This window comes from Limulus polyphemus, unplaced genomic scaffold (assembly GCF_000517525.1).
Source record: "Limulus polyphemus unplaced genomic scaffold, Limulus_polyphemus-2.1.2 Scaffold222, whole genome shotgun sequence".
Classification (NCBI taxonomy): Eukaryota; Metazoa; Arthropoda; class Merostomata; order Xiphosura; family Limulidae; genus Limulus; species Limulus polyphemus.
Genome location: NW_013665832.1, coordinates 680,266 through 699,303, shown reverse-complemented (window position 1 = coordinate 699,303; position 19,038 = coordinate 680,266). Strand labels below are relative to the sequence as shown.

The 19,038-nt window shown below is 33.9% G+C and overlaps 1 protein-coding gene across 1 annotated transcript in view; it reads left to right on the top strand.

The window, feature by feature from the left end:
* The window catches only part of LOC106478538 (tachykinin-like peptides receptor 86C), a 22,310-nt gene extending 9,818 nt beyond the window's left edge, over positions 1-12,492 (top strand). Inside the window, exons 3-5 of the mRNA XM_013939087.1 lie at positions 4,701-4,851; positions 8,168-8,364; positions 12,261-12,492. Of these exons, the coding sequence (XP_013794541.1) occupies positions 4,701-4,851; positions 8,168-8,364; positions 12,261-12,492 (580 nt within the window). The remainder of the gene's footprint in view (positions 1-4,700; positions 4,852-8,167; positions 8,365-12,260) is intronic.
* The last annotated feature ends 6,546 nt before the right edge of the window (positions 12,493-19,038 follow it).

The window sequence follows — 19,038 nt, the reverse complement described above, 5'->3', positions numbered from 1 at the left end:
TTTTGTGTTTGTAATTCTGTACATTTAATTAAGTTATTGTTAATTGTTATTGGTTTATTGTAAGTGGTTATTGTTCGGGACGAACAATACTAAGGAGGGGCAATACTTCTGACAGGACTGAAGATTTAGAGTTTAGCTGCAGGGTCTGGAAGGGGTTTCCCATTGTCAGAGGCTGATTAGGTCCATGGCTTAGATATCCTCCTTGTGTAAAAGACAGTAAATCATTCTTTAATGTATTTAATTCACTTTACTAATTTACTAATTCACTTTATTCAATTTACTAATCTTTTCCATTTGTGGGTGCTGGCTTTCTCTCAACTGTTGGAGACTTTTTTCTTATTTATTTTCTTTCTCCTCCAACCACTGCTGTAGACTCTCTTCATGTTCATTTTCTTTCTCCTCCATCCACTGCTGTAGTCTCTCTTATTGTTTATTTTCTTTCTCCTCCAACCACTGCTGTAGTCTATCTTCTTGTTTATTTTCTCGTTCTTTCTGTTTCTTTTCTTTCTCCTCCAACCACTGCTATAGTCTCTTTTCTTGTTTATTTCCTTTTTCCTCCAACAACTGCTGTAATCTCTCTTGTTTATTTTTCTGTTCGAGCTTCCACTGTTGCAGGTTTTCTTGCCACTGCTGTTGTCTCTCTTTTTGTTTCTTTTGCTGTTCTTATATTGCTGCCATCAAATCTGCTAAGCTGTAGTTTGATTTGCCACCTCTGGTTTCCATTTTTTTCTATCCCACTTCTGGCACTAATTTGTTGAGTATCTACTTGTTAGTTAATTTCCCGTAGAAATTATTTCCAAGAAACGTCAGCAATACAAGTCCTTTCTTAATTAAAACTAGTTAATTCTTTCTGGTTACAACTTTGCAATACACAGAATTTCCACAGTCAATATGTTTGCAATCTCGATAACAAAACACACACATTATATTACCGTCACTACCGCTCGCTTGACTCAATTATCTATCTGTATATCTATGTATCTGCAATTTTTATCTCCGGTTTAGTTGCCGGGCTTATATACAAAAAAGAGGGCGCCTAGAACAGACTAGAGTTGCCAGGAAAAGTCAAGATCCTTCGAGACTCTCATGACGTGTTACCAGGGTCATGTGACTTCTACTGTCGTAACACTACTTTGAGGTAAATCAGGGGAGTCTAAAAATACAACATATTGTTGCGTCATCGAGGTCACGTGACGCTAGTAACACGTCATATTCTCGAAGCTTCGTGAATCCTCGTGAGGTTACTAGACTTCGGTATTCTTTTATATATAAGACGGTCAAGACGTGACGGCAAGGATGTAATGTGTGTGTAGATAGTGAGTAATTGAACTGCAGTCACAGGGTATTGTTGAAGTTAACGTTCGTTCGTTATAGTGTTTGTTTTAGCGCGAGTATTGAGATTAAGTGTATCGCAGAGTAATATTCGGAAAGAATAAACCAGTTTTATTAAGTAAAGACTTGTGTCGCTTAAGTTTCGTCGGAACGAAGTTACGGAAAATCAATTAACAAACGGAGACGTAACAATATCATTGTCAGTGCATGTTTACAAAACTCGCTTAGTCACGTTTCTTATAAAGATAAAACAAAACAGCAACTTTTTCATAATTACTAAGATATGGGGAAGTAAATTGGACTCAAAACTCAAAGAAATCATTTTATTTATGGGCACATATGAAACAAATTGTTAAAAGGAGGAGTGAATCTTTTCGCGTGAGAGTACTTTTTCTGACTGCAGATAGAAAAGCATTAACTTTCTTATTTTGCCTTTTGTTTAGCGCCATCCGCAGCTGACAGGTCCTATCTGTTGCGACATCGAGATCACATGACTACAGTGACGCCACGTTTCTAGAACTATCCCGTATCTTGGCGAATGCTCTAGTATTTGCTAGATATAGGGTAGTTTGGTATATATAAAAGGGGACAACGTGACGCGAGAGGAAGGTGATGCGTGTGAGTAGATAGTGAGTAATTGAACTGCAGTCAGAAGTATTATTGACGTTCGTTGTTATAGCGTTTGTTTAGCGCGATTGTTGAAGTTGAGTGTATCGGTAAAGTTATATTCGGAAAGAATAAACCAGTTTTATTAAGTAAAGACTTGTGTCGTTAAAATTTCGTCGGAATGAAGTTACGAAAAAATCAATTAACAAACGGAGACGTAACATCTCTTTTAAATTGTTCACTTTTAATAAATCGTCAGAGTTCGTGGAAGGACATTACTGCCTGTGACCAATGTCACACACACACACACACACACATATAAACTCAATGTGTGAACATTTTAAAGAAATCTTGCTTCTTTATTTTATGTTGATATTTTTGTTTTTCTTGTTATTGATGCTAAGTGCAGATCAACATAATTCGTGTGGCCCCCATATGAGAACTGTTCTTTATAGTCTATTATTATTTGAACCTGCAGCCATAACTCATTATTAAGGAGAGTGTCACAGATTTTAATTATTTTATTCGCTGTTAACGAGGGTCAAGGGTAACATGCACTTGACTCTATTCGATATACTGATTCTTGGTAATGCGTAACATTTGGGAAGACTGAATGGTAAAATGTTAGTGTAGGTTGTGGTGATTTTTTTTTGTTTACGTAAAGTTAACTGAAAATTTATTAGAATGATGACCTCCTTTATTGATGTTACTGTTAGTAAATACTAATGGCGGTATTAATAATAATATTGTTGCGTCAGCGAGGTCACGTGACTAGTATCACGCCACCTCTTTTTAGAAATATCCTATTACTTCAAGAATGTCCTAGCATTTATTAGATATGTGTTAGTCTTGTATATATATATATATTGTTGCGTCAGCGAGTCACATGACCACCGTGACGCAACGTTTCTAGAACTATCATGTACTTTGGCGAATGTTCAAGTTCTTACTAGAAATAGGGTACGCTGGTATATAAAAGAGGGGAATGTACTGTGTGGATAGATAGTGAGTAATTGAACTGCAGTCACAGGGTATTGTTGAAGTTAACGTTCGTTCGTTATAGTATTTGTTTTAGCGCGAGTATTGGGATTAAGTGTATCGCAGAGTTATATTCGGAAAGAATAAACCAGTTTTATTAAGTAAAGACTTGTGTCGCTTAAGTTTCGTCGGAACGAAGTTACGGAAAATCAATTAACAAACGGAGTTTAACAATTTATATATATATATATATAAGAGGTCACAACGTGACGGGACGAAATGAATGAGTAATTGAACTGCAGTCAGAGAGTGTGTAATTGAACCTAGAACGTCTCACGTGCTCGTGCTCGACAATACTCACGTTTGTTATAGAGCGACTGTTGAAATTAAGTGTATCGGTAAAGTTGTATTCGGAAAGAATAAACCAGTTTTATTTAAGAAAGGACTTGTGTCGTTAAAGTTTCGTTGGAACGAATTTACGGAAAATTAACTAACGAACGGAGACGTAACAGTATTAAAAAAAGAAAACTGTGTGTGTATCAATCTTGTTGGCTAATATCATAAATTGGATACATATCGGCATTTATTTAATTACTAAATCTAAATTACAATGTAACTCAGTTTTAGGCTATTTGAAATTGTAATACGTAACAATATAAACAAAGTAACTAATTCTGATTGAATGAACTGCTTGGCCTTTATCTGCACGATCATGCCTATTCTATAAGAAACAAGCTGAGATATCCGTCCTTTTTCTGGGTTATGAAGCTATAAAACTATAGTGATTTATTTATAACATGGCATATTATTACAGTATTCATTATTACCTCACCAAAAGTTTTGTATAAGCTTTAAAACATGATATACACTGTGCGATGACCAGGGTGACTTTGTACGAAGAGGTAGCGCGGAAAAGGTAGTGGCAGTAGAGGTGCTTTCTGTTACCCGCATTTAACACTCACCTATTAATGTCCTTTCGCACTGTTTCAAGTTATTAATTAATTGACGCTCATTGGCTGCAGAAGTGTCTTATGGGATGAAGTTGTAAGGTTACAGGTCAAAGTAGGAAGTGGGTATAACTGAAGAAACGGCTCTTTATATCAGCGTTATGGTGGCTGTTGTTGTATCAACTTCATTTGAGTTTATGTATTATTGCAATAGTGGCGGCCATTCTTTTTTCATTGCATTCCTCCTTAGAAAGTGCTGGCGCACTCTCTGAGATATAAGACGTTCGTGCCTTCCCCAACACTGTGTGTATGTTGTGTTATATAAAATTTAATAAGTGTGTATGTGTGTTTTCTGATATCAAAGCCACTTCGAGCTATCTGCTATGTCCACTGAGAGGAATCGAACCTATGATTTTAGCGTTGTAAATCTGAAGACTTACCGCTGTCCCACCGGTGGACGGAAAACTATATATTTTTTGTTTGTTTGTTGTAAGCACGTGGTGCTATATATGAATGTAGTTAACAATAACTTACGTCAAATATAATGATCGCTCAGTAACAACAATAATGGGAGTGGAGAGGTTGTGAATTCCTATTAACATGCCCCTTTTTCCAGCCTATCACCTTAAAAAGTTTGTCTGAAATTGGTCTAGCGACCTAGGAGTAGTTAGATAAGGGACAAACAGACAGAAATACATATTTTTTTTGCATTATATATATATATATTATATTATATTTATCAAATATATTTAATTATATATCTTATTAATCCAAAGATATGTAAAACCTTTCCAAGAATATTTTATGTGTACATTAGACCAATTTTCTTTGATAAAGATACAACCTCTTCTTCTTGGTGATGACGTATGTACTACCTATGTTGACTATGGCCGCCACCTATTCAAAGATGTGCTGCACACTCTGGGGTAATCATGGGATCGGAGTGGAAACAGACAGACAAAAGAATCTCATTAGATCGAAGCAAAAGGTAGGATTCTATAATGATAGAAAGAGAGATCTAAAAATTACTCGTCAGGCAATACAATAGGAAATTAAAAAACATACTTATCGAAAAGGAACTATACCTTTGACATTTCGGTATAATTGGCTAAGATTTCCAACTAAACAAAATAGAATACTAATAGTTTTAAATGCTATACCCTTTTGATTCATGTATATTATTTATGATATAAAATAAGATAAGTATAGCTGTGCTTCTTGATCTGTTAACTTTATTGAGTTTCCATTATTCAGAGTAGCATTAGGTCGTGCTGCTATCATAGCGTCTTGTAATTTGTAGAAAGTTCTAGGCCTCAGTTTGGCAATGTATATACAGGTGACCAAGTGAGCGCAAGTTTAGTTCAGAAAACGTTAAGTTAGTGAAAGTGAAGTTAGATTACGTGATTATTAGTTTAGCCGTAATGTGCAATATTCAAAGTGAGTTTGACAATGATATTGTAATAGAGATAAAAGATGATAATTAATCTTGTTAAAGGGTGTTCTAAAGTAATTGAACCCGCCTGTGTGGATTTGATGAAAAGAAGACAATTATTTATAGTTCAGGTTACAACTATGGTAATCCATGGGGTAATATAACTGAATTTATCGTAGATTGTATTATAAGAAACAGAGTAAAGAAAATTAATTCGTCTTGTCAATTGGATTCTAAAGTAATTGAATCAACCTGAGTGGATTTTTGATAAGAAATGATAATTATTTAGAATTTTAGATACAACTGTGATGTCCTATAGTGTAAAGAATTTTTGTACATACGTTTGACTTGTTTTGAATATATTATTTTAAAACAAGTGGATTGTGTGCTGTCTTTATATTGTTAGAATTTATCGCTACCAAGTCACAGACACCTACTGTAAAAGAACCCCAGCTCACATATTCAAAACCTAGACCCCAAAAAACTCATATCCATGCCATGACCTGTTTGCGAAGTTATATTAGATCTTTTCGGTTCAGGTTTCTTGATACTAGGGGATTTTACTAAAAGATGTCCCAAGGCAGAATTCTGATTATAAGATTTAGGCATTCGAGCCCACAATATGCTGCTGAATACGCTTAAAACTTTTAGCTGTTGGCACGTTATAAAAGTAATAGTTAATTCCGTGATGTTGTTCTTATAAAACCTGGGTATAATTCACAAGTAACACATATAATAACATTTTCTTTACATTTTGAAGAGCTTTGAACCCTATCTTATAGTTGTCATCAGGTCAATCGGACAAAAGAGTGCAAGTATATTTCCACCGATAAAAACATATATTATGGATATAAAATAAAAGATTTTAATCATATTTACGAATGAAACCGAAACCTTAAATTCTAATCTGAATGCACTGATACATTATCATTTTTTCCTCTTTTTTACGGATATTCGCACAAAATTATTCAAGGGATTTCTGCGATAGGCGTCTCTAGGTTTGAACTGATAAGACTAGAGGGAAGCAAAGACAAATTGTTAATAGCACTCACCCTAAACTCTTGAGTTACTATTGTCTGAATGAAAGTGGGATTTGGCCGTCATCTGCATAATGTGATTATTTTAGTGGTATTAAGACGCGAACGTAGGACTCGCAGAAAGATATTCCGGACCGAAATTCAAAGGCCCATGGTTATACTGAACATTATGCCTGTTATTTCTAGACAGTCAATGCTTTACTAAAATTATTGAAAATAATTATGGTACACTTAGCTTATTACTTTCTTCAAGAGGTGTTATGTAAACTGTTTTATATATAACTAAATGGCTTAATAACGCATGGCACTAAGTAAACGTGTAAAAAAATACAATAGTCAAACGATTCTATCACAGAATGTGAATGTAGTTTAAACGTAGTGACACCAGTAATTGCAATACATAAGCCGTCACTCAAATTATTCATTTTTTCAACTTATGTAATTCGAGAAGGTATAATACATTGTGGGCCTGACTCAGCCAGCCACATGAGTGTAAAAATTCTTGACTTACAAAAATACCGGCTGACCCCAAAACTATATGGGATTAAAGTCGAATAAAAAACACAACAACATTATGAATTAATTTGGAAATATAAGTTAAAAAATTAATATAGCATACACGAAAAACTGTTTCATAATTCCACCAGTGGTTCAGCAGTAAGCCTGAAGGCTTATAATGCTGAAATCAGGTTTTGATATTCGCAGTGTGCAGAGCACAGATAGCCCATTGTGTAGCTTTTTCTTTAATAACAAACAAACTGCATTATAATTCTTAAATAAAAGTATATAGTTCATACTTATTTTATAACTCTCATCATTTTGTTACACAAAACACACGATTTTTTCCCACATTATCGATAAGTCATTGCATATCAATGTAACTTTTCAAGAAGGAGTTTATTGGTTCCATTCAATCGCAGCTTAGAAATCTTGATGTACAATATTGCACCTTTTTTTTAAAGCAGTATTAATTTATTCATGAAAGCATTTATATATTTTACTGTTCCCAATTCCGTTGGCTTTCGATGATATATCAGCTTCTAGATATATCAGTTTTACACAATCTAAATTCGATATATATTTCTAACGATTATTCTTTAGCAAGCTTCTCTTTTAAGTTCCATAAGAAGTTTTTTAGAAGTCGAAGTTTTGAATTTCTAACCCTTCCACGTTTTGATATATTTTAAATCCACTATTTCTGCTTTGTTGAAATATTTTCAACTAAACATTGGATGTATGAAAATAGATTTATGTTTTTTTTTTGCCACGTCTAGTGGGACAGCGGTAAATCAACGGACTTTCAACGCTAAAATTCGGGGTTCAATTCCCCGCGGTGGACACAACAGATAGCCCAATATTGCTTTGCTCTAACAGAACTAAGCTAACAACCAAAGCCACGTCTGTCTTGTGTGTGTATTTTTGTGTTTTTCTTATAGCCACATCGGGCTACCTGCAGTGTTCACCGAGGGGAATCGAACCCCTGATTTTAGCGTTGTAAATCCGGAGACTTACCGCTGTTCCAGTCGGAGACAAGTCTGTATTGTGAAACTGAATGAATATAAATGAATTACATTTCTATTTAATTCTAATGTTGTACTGTATAAATCAAAGTCAAGAGCTTTACATAAAAGTTTGTATTATACAGCTACACAAAATAATGCATAATTATAGGTAATTTAGTTTTAAGTTCCTAAAAAGTATAGTTTGTTCAGGTAAATTTCTCAACCCCAGGAGGAAGACTGGAACACTATAAAACGAGAGAAAGATTTTCATTTGAAGCGTTTAAAAGCAATTTATTTATTAATTTCAATGATTGTCTTTATTTTATTTTGTAGGTAGTTCGGATGCTGGTGGTTGTCGTCCTGATATTTGCCATCTGCTGGCTCCCATATCATATATTCTTTCTGTACACATTCCATTTTCCAAAAGTCCTACAAACCCCTTACATTCAACATATTTACTTAGCTTTCTATTGGTTGGCTATGTCCAACTGCATGTACAACCCTATTGTCTACTTTGTGATGAATAACAAGTAAGTCGCTTACTTTATTTATATAATTTATAACTGAATTTGTTGTGATTGGGCAAATGTCATTTTGATTGGTAGTTTTATCCTAATGCGTCCTATGCTTTTCACATGTATTGAACTGGATTTCATTTATTGCTTCTTACCATAAAAGTATTTTATGGTAAAAAAAATCTGTAAACATAACAACAACAACACTTTATTAAGGGCTTATAAGAATAGTGGATGGTATAATTATTACAATTACAATAAAATACTAGCTACCATTATTAAGTTTATCAGCTTTAATCAAATCTAACGTAAAAAGTACATGCCAGAGAATATTATGCACCTCCTCTATTTATAATTGAAACAGTCAATAATATTTTATTGAGAATAAAAATGGTCCAGCGTATAAATATTAAGTCTCTAAAGACCTCCCCTGTAAGTCAGCTTTACGTTTACTGACTTACAGCGCAAAAACATTCGGGATTCAATTCAGAGCACAGATAGTCCATTGGGTAGTTTTGCGGTAAAACGAAGAACCCATAAACTTGAAAAATGAGATGGTAATACGTCTTTACTTTTTATTGGGAGTGAGTTTACCTAAATGATTTATATGAGGGTCGCGGGTTCGAATCCCCATCTCACCAAACATGCTCTCCCCTTTCGGCCGTGGGGGCGTTAAAAGTAATGGTCAATCCTACTATTCGTTGGTGAAAGAGTAGCCCAAGAGTTGGCGGTAGGTGGTGATGAGTAGCTGCCTTCCCTCTAGAGTCTAGTCTATCACTGCTAAATTAGGGACGGCTAGCGCAGATAGTCCTCGTGTACCTTTGCGCGAAGATCAAACGCATTAAACATTGGTGTACCAATGAAAATTAACAAGATACTGAATAGCGTAAGAAAAATATAATGTGACTAGAGATAAGTAATATTAACATTTAACCATTACATTAAACAAAAACTTATTTCGAGGCCTTTTCCAGCTGAAGAAAGTTAACTGAAAACAGATTATAATCAAAAAGCAGCAGATACTGAGAATGAAGAATCAAATCTACGTTGTTAATAGATTATCTATGTATAATTGTATTTAATTTCGTTTATAAATGGGATTTACAAGAGCCATGTGGTTTAATGAAAAGAAGAGAGGCTTACAACATAATTACTTTATTAATCCTATCTCTCTTTGCTACCAGTAAGTCTTTAGTAGATCCAAGAAGTCTCAGATAAGAAGGTAATTTTATAGACGGAATACCATGTTCAAATGCAAGTACCGTAAAATTAATACTGATAAGGATTAAGCACAGTAAGACAGTAATTTAAACACTTTTGAAGTGACGTAACCAACCACTCAGTAAAGGATTATTCGTACAATCATTTGCCTATTTTTTATTCACAATTTTTAGTTGTTGTTTTTTTTTGTTTGTCGTTAAACAAAAAGCTCCAAAATGGACTATCTGATCTGTGTGGTATAAGCTTCCAATCATATTGCTGAGCTACATGAGTGTATTCCTTTTAACTGAGAAAAGATACAGTAATTGTAAGGTTATGATGAAAATACTAATGCATTGAAATGAGGACGATGAAGGTTGAAATGGAACATCTCAGTAGCTGGTGGTAAAAAAAAAAAGGGAGATGGGAAATTAAATTTCTGATCATGATTTAATATTTTTACTGTAGAGGGCTAGCAACAAAAGAATGTAAAGAGCAAGAGATTTCCAATAAAAGATGCTCATCCTTAGTAGCTATCAACACTAATACAATCTTTAGTGAGACTGGTTTTTCGAAATACATTCATGAGTGAGAAAAAAGAAATATTTACGTGCACAAACAAACAATAAAAGGATAAAATAACCTACTTGAAATGGAACATTTGTTTACTCGGTATACGTGTGTTAAAGTAATTATTTGAGCACATTACAATCTTCTAGGCCTATCAAGGCTTGGTAGTTATGCGCTCGGCTCGCAATCTGAGGATCGCTAGTTCAAATACCCTTGGCCCGGCATGGCCAGGTGAATAAGGCGCTTGACTCACAATCTGATGGTCGCGGGTTCGAATCCCCGTCACACCAAACATGCTCGCCCTTTCAGCCGTGGGTTTATTATAATGTAACGGTCATTCCCACTATTAGTTGGTAGCCCAAGAGTTGGCGGTGGATGGTGATGACTAGCTGCCTTCCCTCTAGTCTTACACTGGTAAATTAGGGACGGCTAGCGCAGATAGCCCTCGTGTAGCTTTGCGCGAAATTTAAAACAAACAAATATCCTTCCCAGAACATGCTCACCCTTTCAGACGTGGGGATATTATAATGTGACAGTTAATCCCACTACTCGCTGATAAAGATGTAGCTCAAGAGTGGACGGTAGGTGATGTTGACTAGATGCTTTTCATCTAGTCTATTACTAGTTAGGGACAGCTAGCGCAGATAGTCCTCGAGTGACTTGAGAAATCCAAGACAAACAGGACAAACCAAATAGATTTCCCCGCAAAGTGTGAGCATTTTATTATATTACACATTTATAGACCTGAAATTTCATGCATTTTGTGTTTGTGTAATTCAGGACAAATAATAAAATAATAGATTGCAATAGTTATGAAATGTTGCTTTTGAATTTAGTCCCCAAGATGAAAGATTTTTTTTTCTGTCAAAAATGTAATTTTTTGTTAGTCTTGTTGGGTCCAGCGATTTTAATGTTTCTATTCTTGATTATTTCCACATTTAAACTGAGATTTTGAACTGAAACCACTCCATATTAACCAAGGCACTTAGCTAATAAATCAGTCTTCAGTGGGTCAGCTATAAGCTTACGGAATTACAACGCTAAAATATTGGGTTCGATAAAAAGCAGATAACCCATTGTACACCTTCGCATTAAGACAAACACGCAAACAAAAGGTAATAGATCGATGCATTCGTTTACTGCAAGCAATAGGCTTAAGTTCTTTCGAAAATCCAATTAAGCTCATATTATGGCGTACATGTAGAGCAACTGTATACCTTCATTTTAACGCTCAGCCAAAAGTAAAAGTTGTCTCATAGATTTTTATTTGTAATTAAGCACAAAGCTACACAATGGGCTATCTGTGCTCTGCCCACCACGGGTATCGAAACCCGGATTCTAGCGTTGTAAGTCCGCAGACATACCGCTGTGCTACTGGGGGGCCGTCTCATAGATAAACTAATATAATAAGGGCAAAAGGCGCAATGGAAATGGATAGAAAAAAAAAACATCTGGAAAAAATATAACCCACACAGCGCTAGATATGTAACTTAGGACTGATATGATATGAGTAATTTATCAACAACATTAAGTAAGTAGCTTACACCCAGAAAAATGCCAATAGCTTCCTAGATGTGATTAAAGGCAAATTTGAATTATTAGTTTTTAAAGCTATATCCGGTCAAAGTTTTATATCTGGGAAGCTATTTTTATATAAATATTTACATCACAGGAAAGTTAAATAATACGCTAGTAGGAGAAAATATTTTGATGTATCGGGTGGTCGAAAGGTTAGACGCTCCATAGCTTATATATTTCTTTTGTATGGATAACATTTGATTTATATCTTCAAAACTCGTTGGTTCTATTTATCAGTCTGTACAATATGTTTATCATCTATTCACTCGTATAGCCGCACATTAATCTGAAACAGATGAAAATAAAAATAATAATTATTAAACTGCTCTGAAACTAAATAATTATTATATTGCTATGAGGATAAATGTTCTCATACTTAATGCGAACAGCACATGAGAAGTTACTGAAAGAGGAACAACGATGCTAAAAATAAAATTTAACACAAGTAAAAGAAATATTAGTGTGGAGCAACTAACTTTTAGACGAATTTATATTTTTACAAGTAGAAGTTATACTTTTTTTTACAAATTACTTCTGATCGCCTTAAATGTTTTTGCATATAGGTTTCGGATGTATTTCAAGACAGCTGTGAGCTGTTGTAAAGTGACGAGAAATAAGGATCCGGTTTACACTCAGCGTTGGACAAGGGATGATCGGCAAGCACGGGCCATTTTTTTACTGAACAATTGCTCTCCAACGTCAAGGATGACTTTTAGTTCCTTAAAAGGTCGACGTGGATCTATCCTGGAGCGTCACAATTCAATAAGACACACTCACCGAGAATTTCATTTCTGAGTGAAAAAGACCTTACATGTCGAATATTTCTAAACACATTTTGTCCATGTTTTGTTTTTGTCTAGAGTTATGCTACATAGATATGTAAGCGTAGAAATCAAAGTGATGTTTACAATTGTTTTTAAGATAAGTTCAGCTAATAGAGGGTTAGAATTACGAAAAAAAAGACCCTGACCTATTTAAGCTCAGTAAAAAAATAGAAGTGGACACTGTAAATCTTTTATCACAGTGAGCATTATATTAGTGCATGTCAAAATGTCAAAATATGATGACATGATAGGAACTGCGCACGTAAGCCTAATATTGGAATGATACAGTCTTAATATATTCTTTAGCACTGAAAATGTTCAATATGCTCGGTTAACGAATTACAAGTGTGACACCTGTACCACTCGTATCACTGCTTTAGTATGTAATTTTACATTGAAATGGTTAACTGTGACGTCATAATGAAATAAGTGTTGTATAATGAAGTATTGGTATTATAGTGAACATTTCTTTGGCGCATGTTGACACACTGTTAATGCTAAACATGATGATATAAGTACTTCACACTGAAGTACAGATATTAAATAGATTGTTTTTAAAGCAGGCGATGGAATGTATCATAATCACACGTACAAATTTAAGATTACATACACTACGTTAAACAATTAGATAATATAAAGAATAATTGGAATTTATTGTATCTCAGCTAAATCAAAGCAAAACAACAGTTATAAATGACGTAAATCAACCCATAGTTCACTTTTATGAAAATCAGGCATCTGATGATGGGTTATGTTATTTGAACTGCAAGTATTGACTCGTGTATGAACGTTTGTTTGGTAGAGGCGGCTTTATACCTTTAAAGTTCAAAACATTTCATTCCAGTATGGTGCGTGATTAATGTGAGCAGAAAGAGCGGCCTTTCACCATTGTTTCACGCTTAAAATAAGAGTGCTAATAAGATCTGGTTCCAGGATGTGAGTTGGCTCCCAAAAGCATTCCATACATATTCAGTGGAACGTGATAGCTACCCACCCCCTCGTCGTTTGGTATGTAATAACCAGGTTAGCACGTGTTAAGATAGGCGTTATTGTCCATAACTCTGAAGGCAGGACCATAAGTATCAGCGTTGTAGGATGCGGACCTTTTAATGTGTGACAATAATGTTCACGACAACCTTCTATGATTGACTAACTTCCATTTGTCGGCAGCTCTCGTTATGAGTGAATTATCCAAAGTTTTTCTTTAAGGTCTAAACTTGATACATGAACACTTTAGAGCACTTTAAAGCGACAAATGAGACTAAGGTGAATGACCAGTCGTTTGCATTTAGATCATATTGACTGATCCTGTGATGATTGAGTTGTATAATGATTGACATTTGTTTATATTAGTGGTTTTGCTTTCTTGTTCTAGTTGCAACGAGCTCTGACTATATTATATATATAAGATGTATGTATGTATATATATATTTATATATGTGTGTGTGAAAAAAGGCCCAGTGAGCTTATTATAACCTTAGAAGTCTATTCTGAGAAGAAGGAAAAACATGAAAAACATTAAGTATTGCGATTAAGCATGTTAAATGTTAACATAAAAACGAAGAACTGGGCACAGTTAATTTTATACCATTATTACTAACATTAAAAGCTCTTAGTTTAATGAGCTCGCAAATACAATTAACCAAGTTTAACACACTCTTTATCACGATAAAAGGAATTTTCATATTTATTATACACATATACCACGTGGTGCCAAAGATGTACTTCAAACATTAGCTCAAAAAAATGTCACCTACATCTGTAAATTAATTATAAGTATATACTTATATAATTTATGTGTTTCGTGTTTGTATGATCACTTGAAAGATTGTTTACTTTTCACTCATTTGAGGATGAAAAGTTTTTAAGAGTCACTTGATGACTGTTGAGATGAAAGTACTACTCACTTATGTTTGTAAAGAATAAATTAACGTAATTTAAGTAGGCTAGTATTTCTTGGAATTAACGATTTAATGTAGATGTGCTGTGATCGGTGTTGTTCTTCATATAACAGTAATGGCGCTGTGCAATACATACATCCTTTACAATCTTAATCCCATCTAGTTTGGGGTAATTTTGTAAGCCAAGAATTTTTATAGCCTAGTCGGTGACGAAGTTTCGAACTCAAGTTGCCAGTCGAACCTCTAATCACCAGACCATGCAAGTCCCACGATATATTGTTTGAGCGTATTTCTTTTAGCGCAAAGCTATACAATAGGTTATCTAAGCTCTGTCCATCACGGGGGATCGGACACCAGATTTCAGGGTTACAAGTCCGTAACCTTACCGTTAACCCCACTGTGGGACATGTGCGATATATAGAATAAAATTTTTCACTTAAGATTGTATGCTCACGAAATACCATATTTATCAAACGGACAGAAGATATAACATACTACAGTTTCGTGCGTGCAATCTAATCGCTATGTTGTGTGTAGTAACAGCTCAGTAAGTTGAATCTTAAGCTGGCAGATTACTTTGTTCTTATCTTTTGACGTTCATTGAATATATATATATATACTCATAATAACTAACATAAAGCCTTCATTTATTTCATGTGACGCTCTACGTATAATGAGCTTACTCAACTCAATTAATTAATTTTAACAGTCCTTACTATTGCAATAGTTCTTTTCATAGTTAATATTGATATCTACCACCCTGTGCCAAAGATGTGTATGAAACACTGACTCATAAAATGCTGTATAAATTCCTAAATCTATGCTAGATTTTACTAAATTTAAAAATGATGACAGTAACGGTAATATCTCGGAAAGTGGAAAATGCTTCAAATACCGTTCTTGATGCGGTTGGAGTTGTATGTATGATAACAAGTTTAACTTTTGCAGTATAATTAAAAATCTACTAAGAAAAAAAAACTAAATAATAACGAAGAAAGAAAACAGAGAAATGTCATCTATTTTTATGAAATAGTGATCTAATATTAGTTTGACTGTGCGTACGATACTTAAGTTAAGGCAAGTTTTATAAACTTTAAGGTAGCCTACTAGTTACAATAGGCAGCAGGAAGCTATAGAGGTCCTATTATAAATGGAAAAGTATCCCCTGCCAAGCTTGGAATATATTTCTTTTCTTTCACGGGGATGGCGGGAATGAGTGCGCATGTGTCATTCGTTGGCAGTGACAAGGGAAAAATTTAAATGGCCCTTCAAACTAGTAGGAGTGGGACAATTAAGAATATAAGGGATTTTGGAATACATCTGAGAAAGGCTCAGTTATCCCCTCATGATCAGAATTCAAGAAGATGGATAGATTATGTTACATACAGACAGACAGTCACAAAGACGCTTTATACTATAGAAAAAATTTTTCATAAAGATAGTTTTATTTTTTAAATAATGAAATTATATTTTAAGCTGTGAAGGACTAATTAGAGAAAGAAACAACTGCGGGAGCTAGCAAGCAATGAAACTACTATTTTACGTAAATGTTATCTGTATTGTAGATATATACATGTATATATGTTGAGATATAGTTAGCGTTTGCAGAGCATCATTATACGTCGGTGAATCTAAGCATATTGACACTCGAAGGAATTTGTACAAATTGCATGTTAGTTTCTTTAAATAGTGAATTTTCTTATATATATAAAAGGTAAGTAAGAAATAAGTTAATATATTTTACAGGTTTCCCAGTTTAAAAGTGTGGTGTTACAAGTACAAGATTATACCACGAAACGTATTTCATTTAAAAGTTAAAGAATATTTGAGATTTAATGGGAGAACAAAGCAGTTTATGTTATATAAAGGGAGATGGTGTAAATATGTTTTAATTATTGTTGTATATTGTTGCTAATTGTAAATGCTTTTTATGTCACTGAAATCAACTTAAGTGGTTATCTAACATGCTTCTGTACAAATAGTGTTTATTGTGTATTTTAAACTATACGTATCTACCGATGTTACAGATTCGTGAAAATAAATCTTTTATCGTACGTTTTATTTGTTGTAACAGATGTCACGTCCTGCCAAGTGCGAAATTTGATAAAAAGTATACATATCGTTAATGTAATATCTGACAGTTATAGCTGTATTTTACGAAGTGTGAAAATAAATATACATATTTGTGCAACAATAGAACGCCTCCTATTGACAACATCTTTACGATATTGTGAAACGAACAAAACATGTTGTGTACTATACGCCTAGAGCTGTTATTCATATATCGTTCTTCATACATACAGTTACTGTCCTTCGTGATTGCGACTTAAATGTGTTAAACAAAATATTAAATCAGTTGTTCTGTAACTGTTTTCTATTTAAAAAAAAGGCATGCGTAAATTCAAATAACTGAATAAATAATAACACAGTCATACGAGTTTCAATTAAACCTCTTTTGCGACATTTCAAGCAGAGTCCTTCGTCAGGCAGTATAAACTATGTTACAAATAAGTTAGGCTAGGAAAAAGTCATTAAGGGGTAAAGGAATTTACAAAAGTTATAATTAAAGACATGTTTACAAAGCTATTGTTAAACGTTTATTATAAGTATATTAAAATGCACTGAAACGTATATCTTGAGTGAAATTAAAACTGATAAATATATCTATATATACAACTACATGTGCATATAAGTTAAGGTAGAAATGCATAAACATAAGAAATTAAAACGTCGTGTAACGTATTTCCTTGAGTCTGGAAAGTTTTCAGCAAGCATTGTTTAAAAGAAAAATTGAAGATAGAAATAGTTGTTACGTAATACAGTTTAGATAAAAGTTTGGCTGATAAAAGTTATTTAAAAGTAGTTTTTTATTCATTATAATTGTGAAATAATTTTTATGTTTAGTTGAAAGATGAGGTAGTGTTTTTTTAACTTGTTTTTTTCGATGAAAAGACTTGCAATGTCGGAAAAATTATTATATACAGAAACATTAAAAGTGCCTAGGAAGTGCGATAAAAATATTTAATAATGTACCTTTAATGATAAAAAACGAAAATATAACTTAATTTAAGGTACTTGTAAGGGAATTTTTTATTAAGTTTAAAATATAGGAAACTATTTGTGGTAATAAAATGAATTATTGATGTTTTTGAGTTAAATGTGATTAAATATAATACTAAGTAATTAATGTTATTACCCACATCAAAATTTCATACTGAATTAAGTTTTAAGTTTTTAATTTTAACGTGATTAATGAAATTTAACTTAATACTAAATAATCAATGTTATTAACCCGGATGACCTAAAATCTCTTGGGTTAATTACAATTTTATTTCATAGTATTTGTAAGGTATTGGTATTGTATTATATTTTTATTTATATTTGTCATAAATAGTAAAAGGGAGGTCAATGTAGTTTTCGCGTACAGATCTTAGGTGTCCACGAAATCGATTGCCAAGCCTACGGGCTATTTTTCAAAATACAGTTTCTTACACCAGCTTCCTTGGATGTAATAAGGAATACAGTTTCTTAAATATCCTGCCCTGGATGTAATAACGGATACAGTTTTTTACACCTGCTGCCCTAGGGGTAATAACTGATACAGTTTCTTACATCTTCTGCTCTGGATGTAATAAGGAGTACAGTTTCTTAAATCTGCTGCCATCGGTGTAATAAGGGATGCTTTCCGACGTGCAAGTGTAATGTGTTCTAGTTATGATTGTACAGCTGTTGCCAAATACTGTAGTGTTGTTTATAATGTAAAGAAAGGTATATCAGATTTTCCATTACAGTGATGAGTACTATTAGCAAGGAAACTGCTGTCTTGTTATACTTAGTGCACTAAATGGTGTATAAGGTTTTGGTTACATTTTTAATAGCTCAAAGAGGTATAGTGGATATATCAACTCTGGTGGGGTCGGGAATGAAGAAAGCAATTTTATTTGGAATTATAGTTGTTTATGAGACGACTTATTATCATGGGGATTCTTTTTTAGTTTAACTTTTATCGTTGGGCTGGATAACGTCAATGTAGGATGAAGGGAGTACGTTGTCTTGTATTTTTTTATTATGTCAAAAGAGTATCCTTATTGTTTAAAAACAATCTTGTCATTTCGTTAGTCAGGATCATACTTTCAGAAAATAACCGTTTTAGTCTTGTTAACTGCCCTTTAGGAATGATGTGCTCTGTGCCGTAGGGGTGAAAATAATACTAGTCTAAGTAAGCCTGACTGTTAGAGACTTTGTACTTTTAAGTGGGTTTCTTGATATGTGGATATTAATGTCATGAAATGAGGGATCGTTTGTTATAGATTTCGGTGAAATGATCTACTTGAATTCTGGCGCAGAAATATATAACTAAAACGTCGTCAACGTAGCAAGCTATGAGGACGAGGAAAATGCCGCCAAAGGTGGTATATAGGCGTCCTTCAATGAAGCCAACAAACAGATTAACAAGAGCAAGACCACTTTTCGTGTCCATGGAAACATCATAAAGTTGCTTATACAGCTGGCCATTGAATTCGAAAGCATTATCGGAGAGAAATAATATTTTGTTTATTTGTTTTTGAATTTCGCGCAAAGCTACACGAGGGCTATCTGCGCTAGCCGTCCCTAAT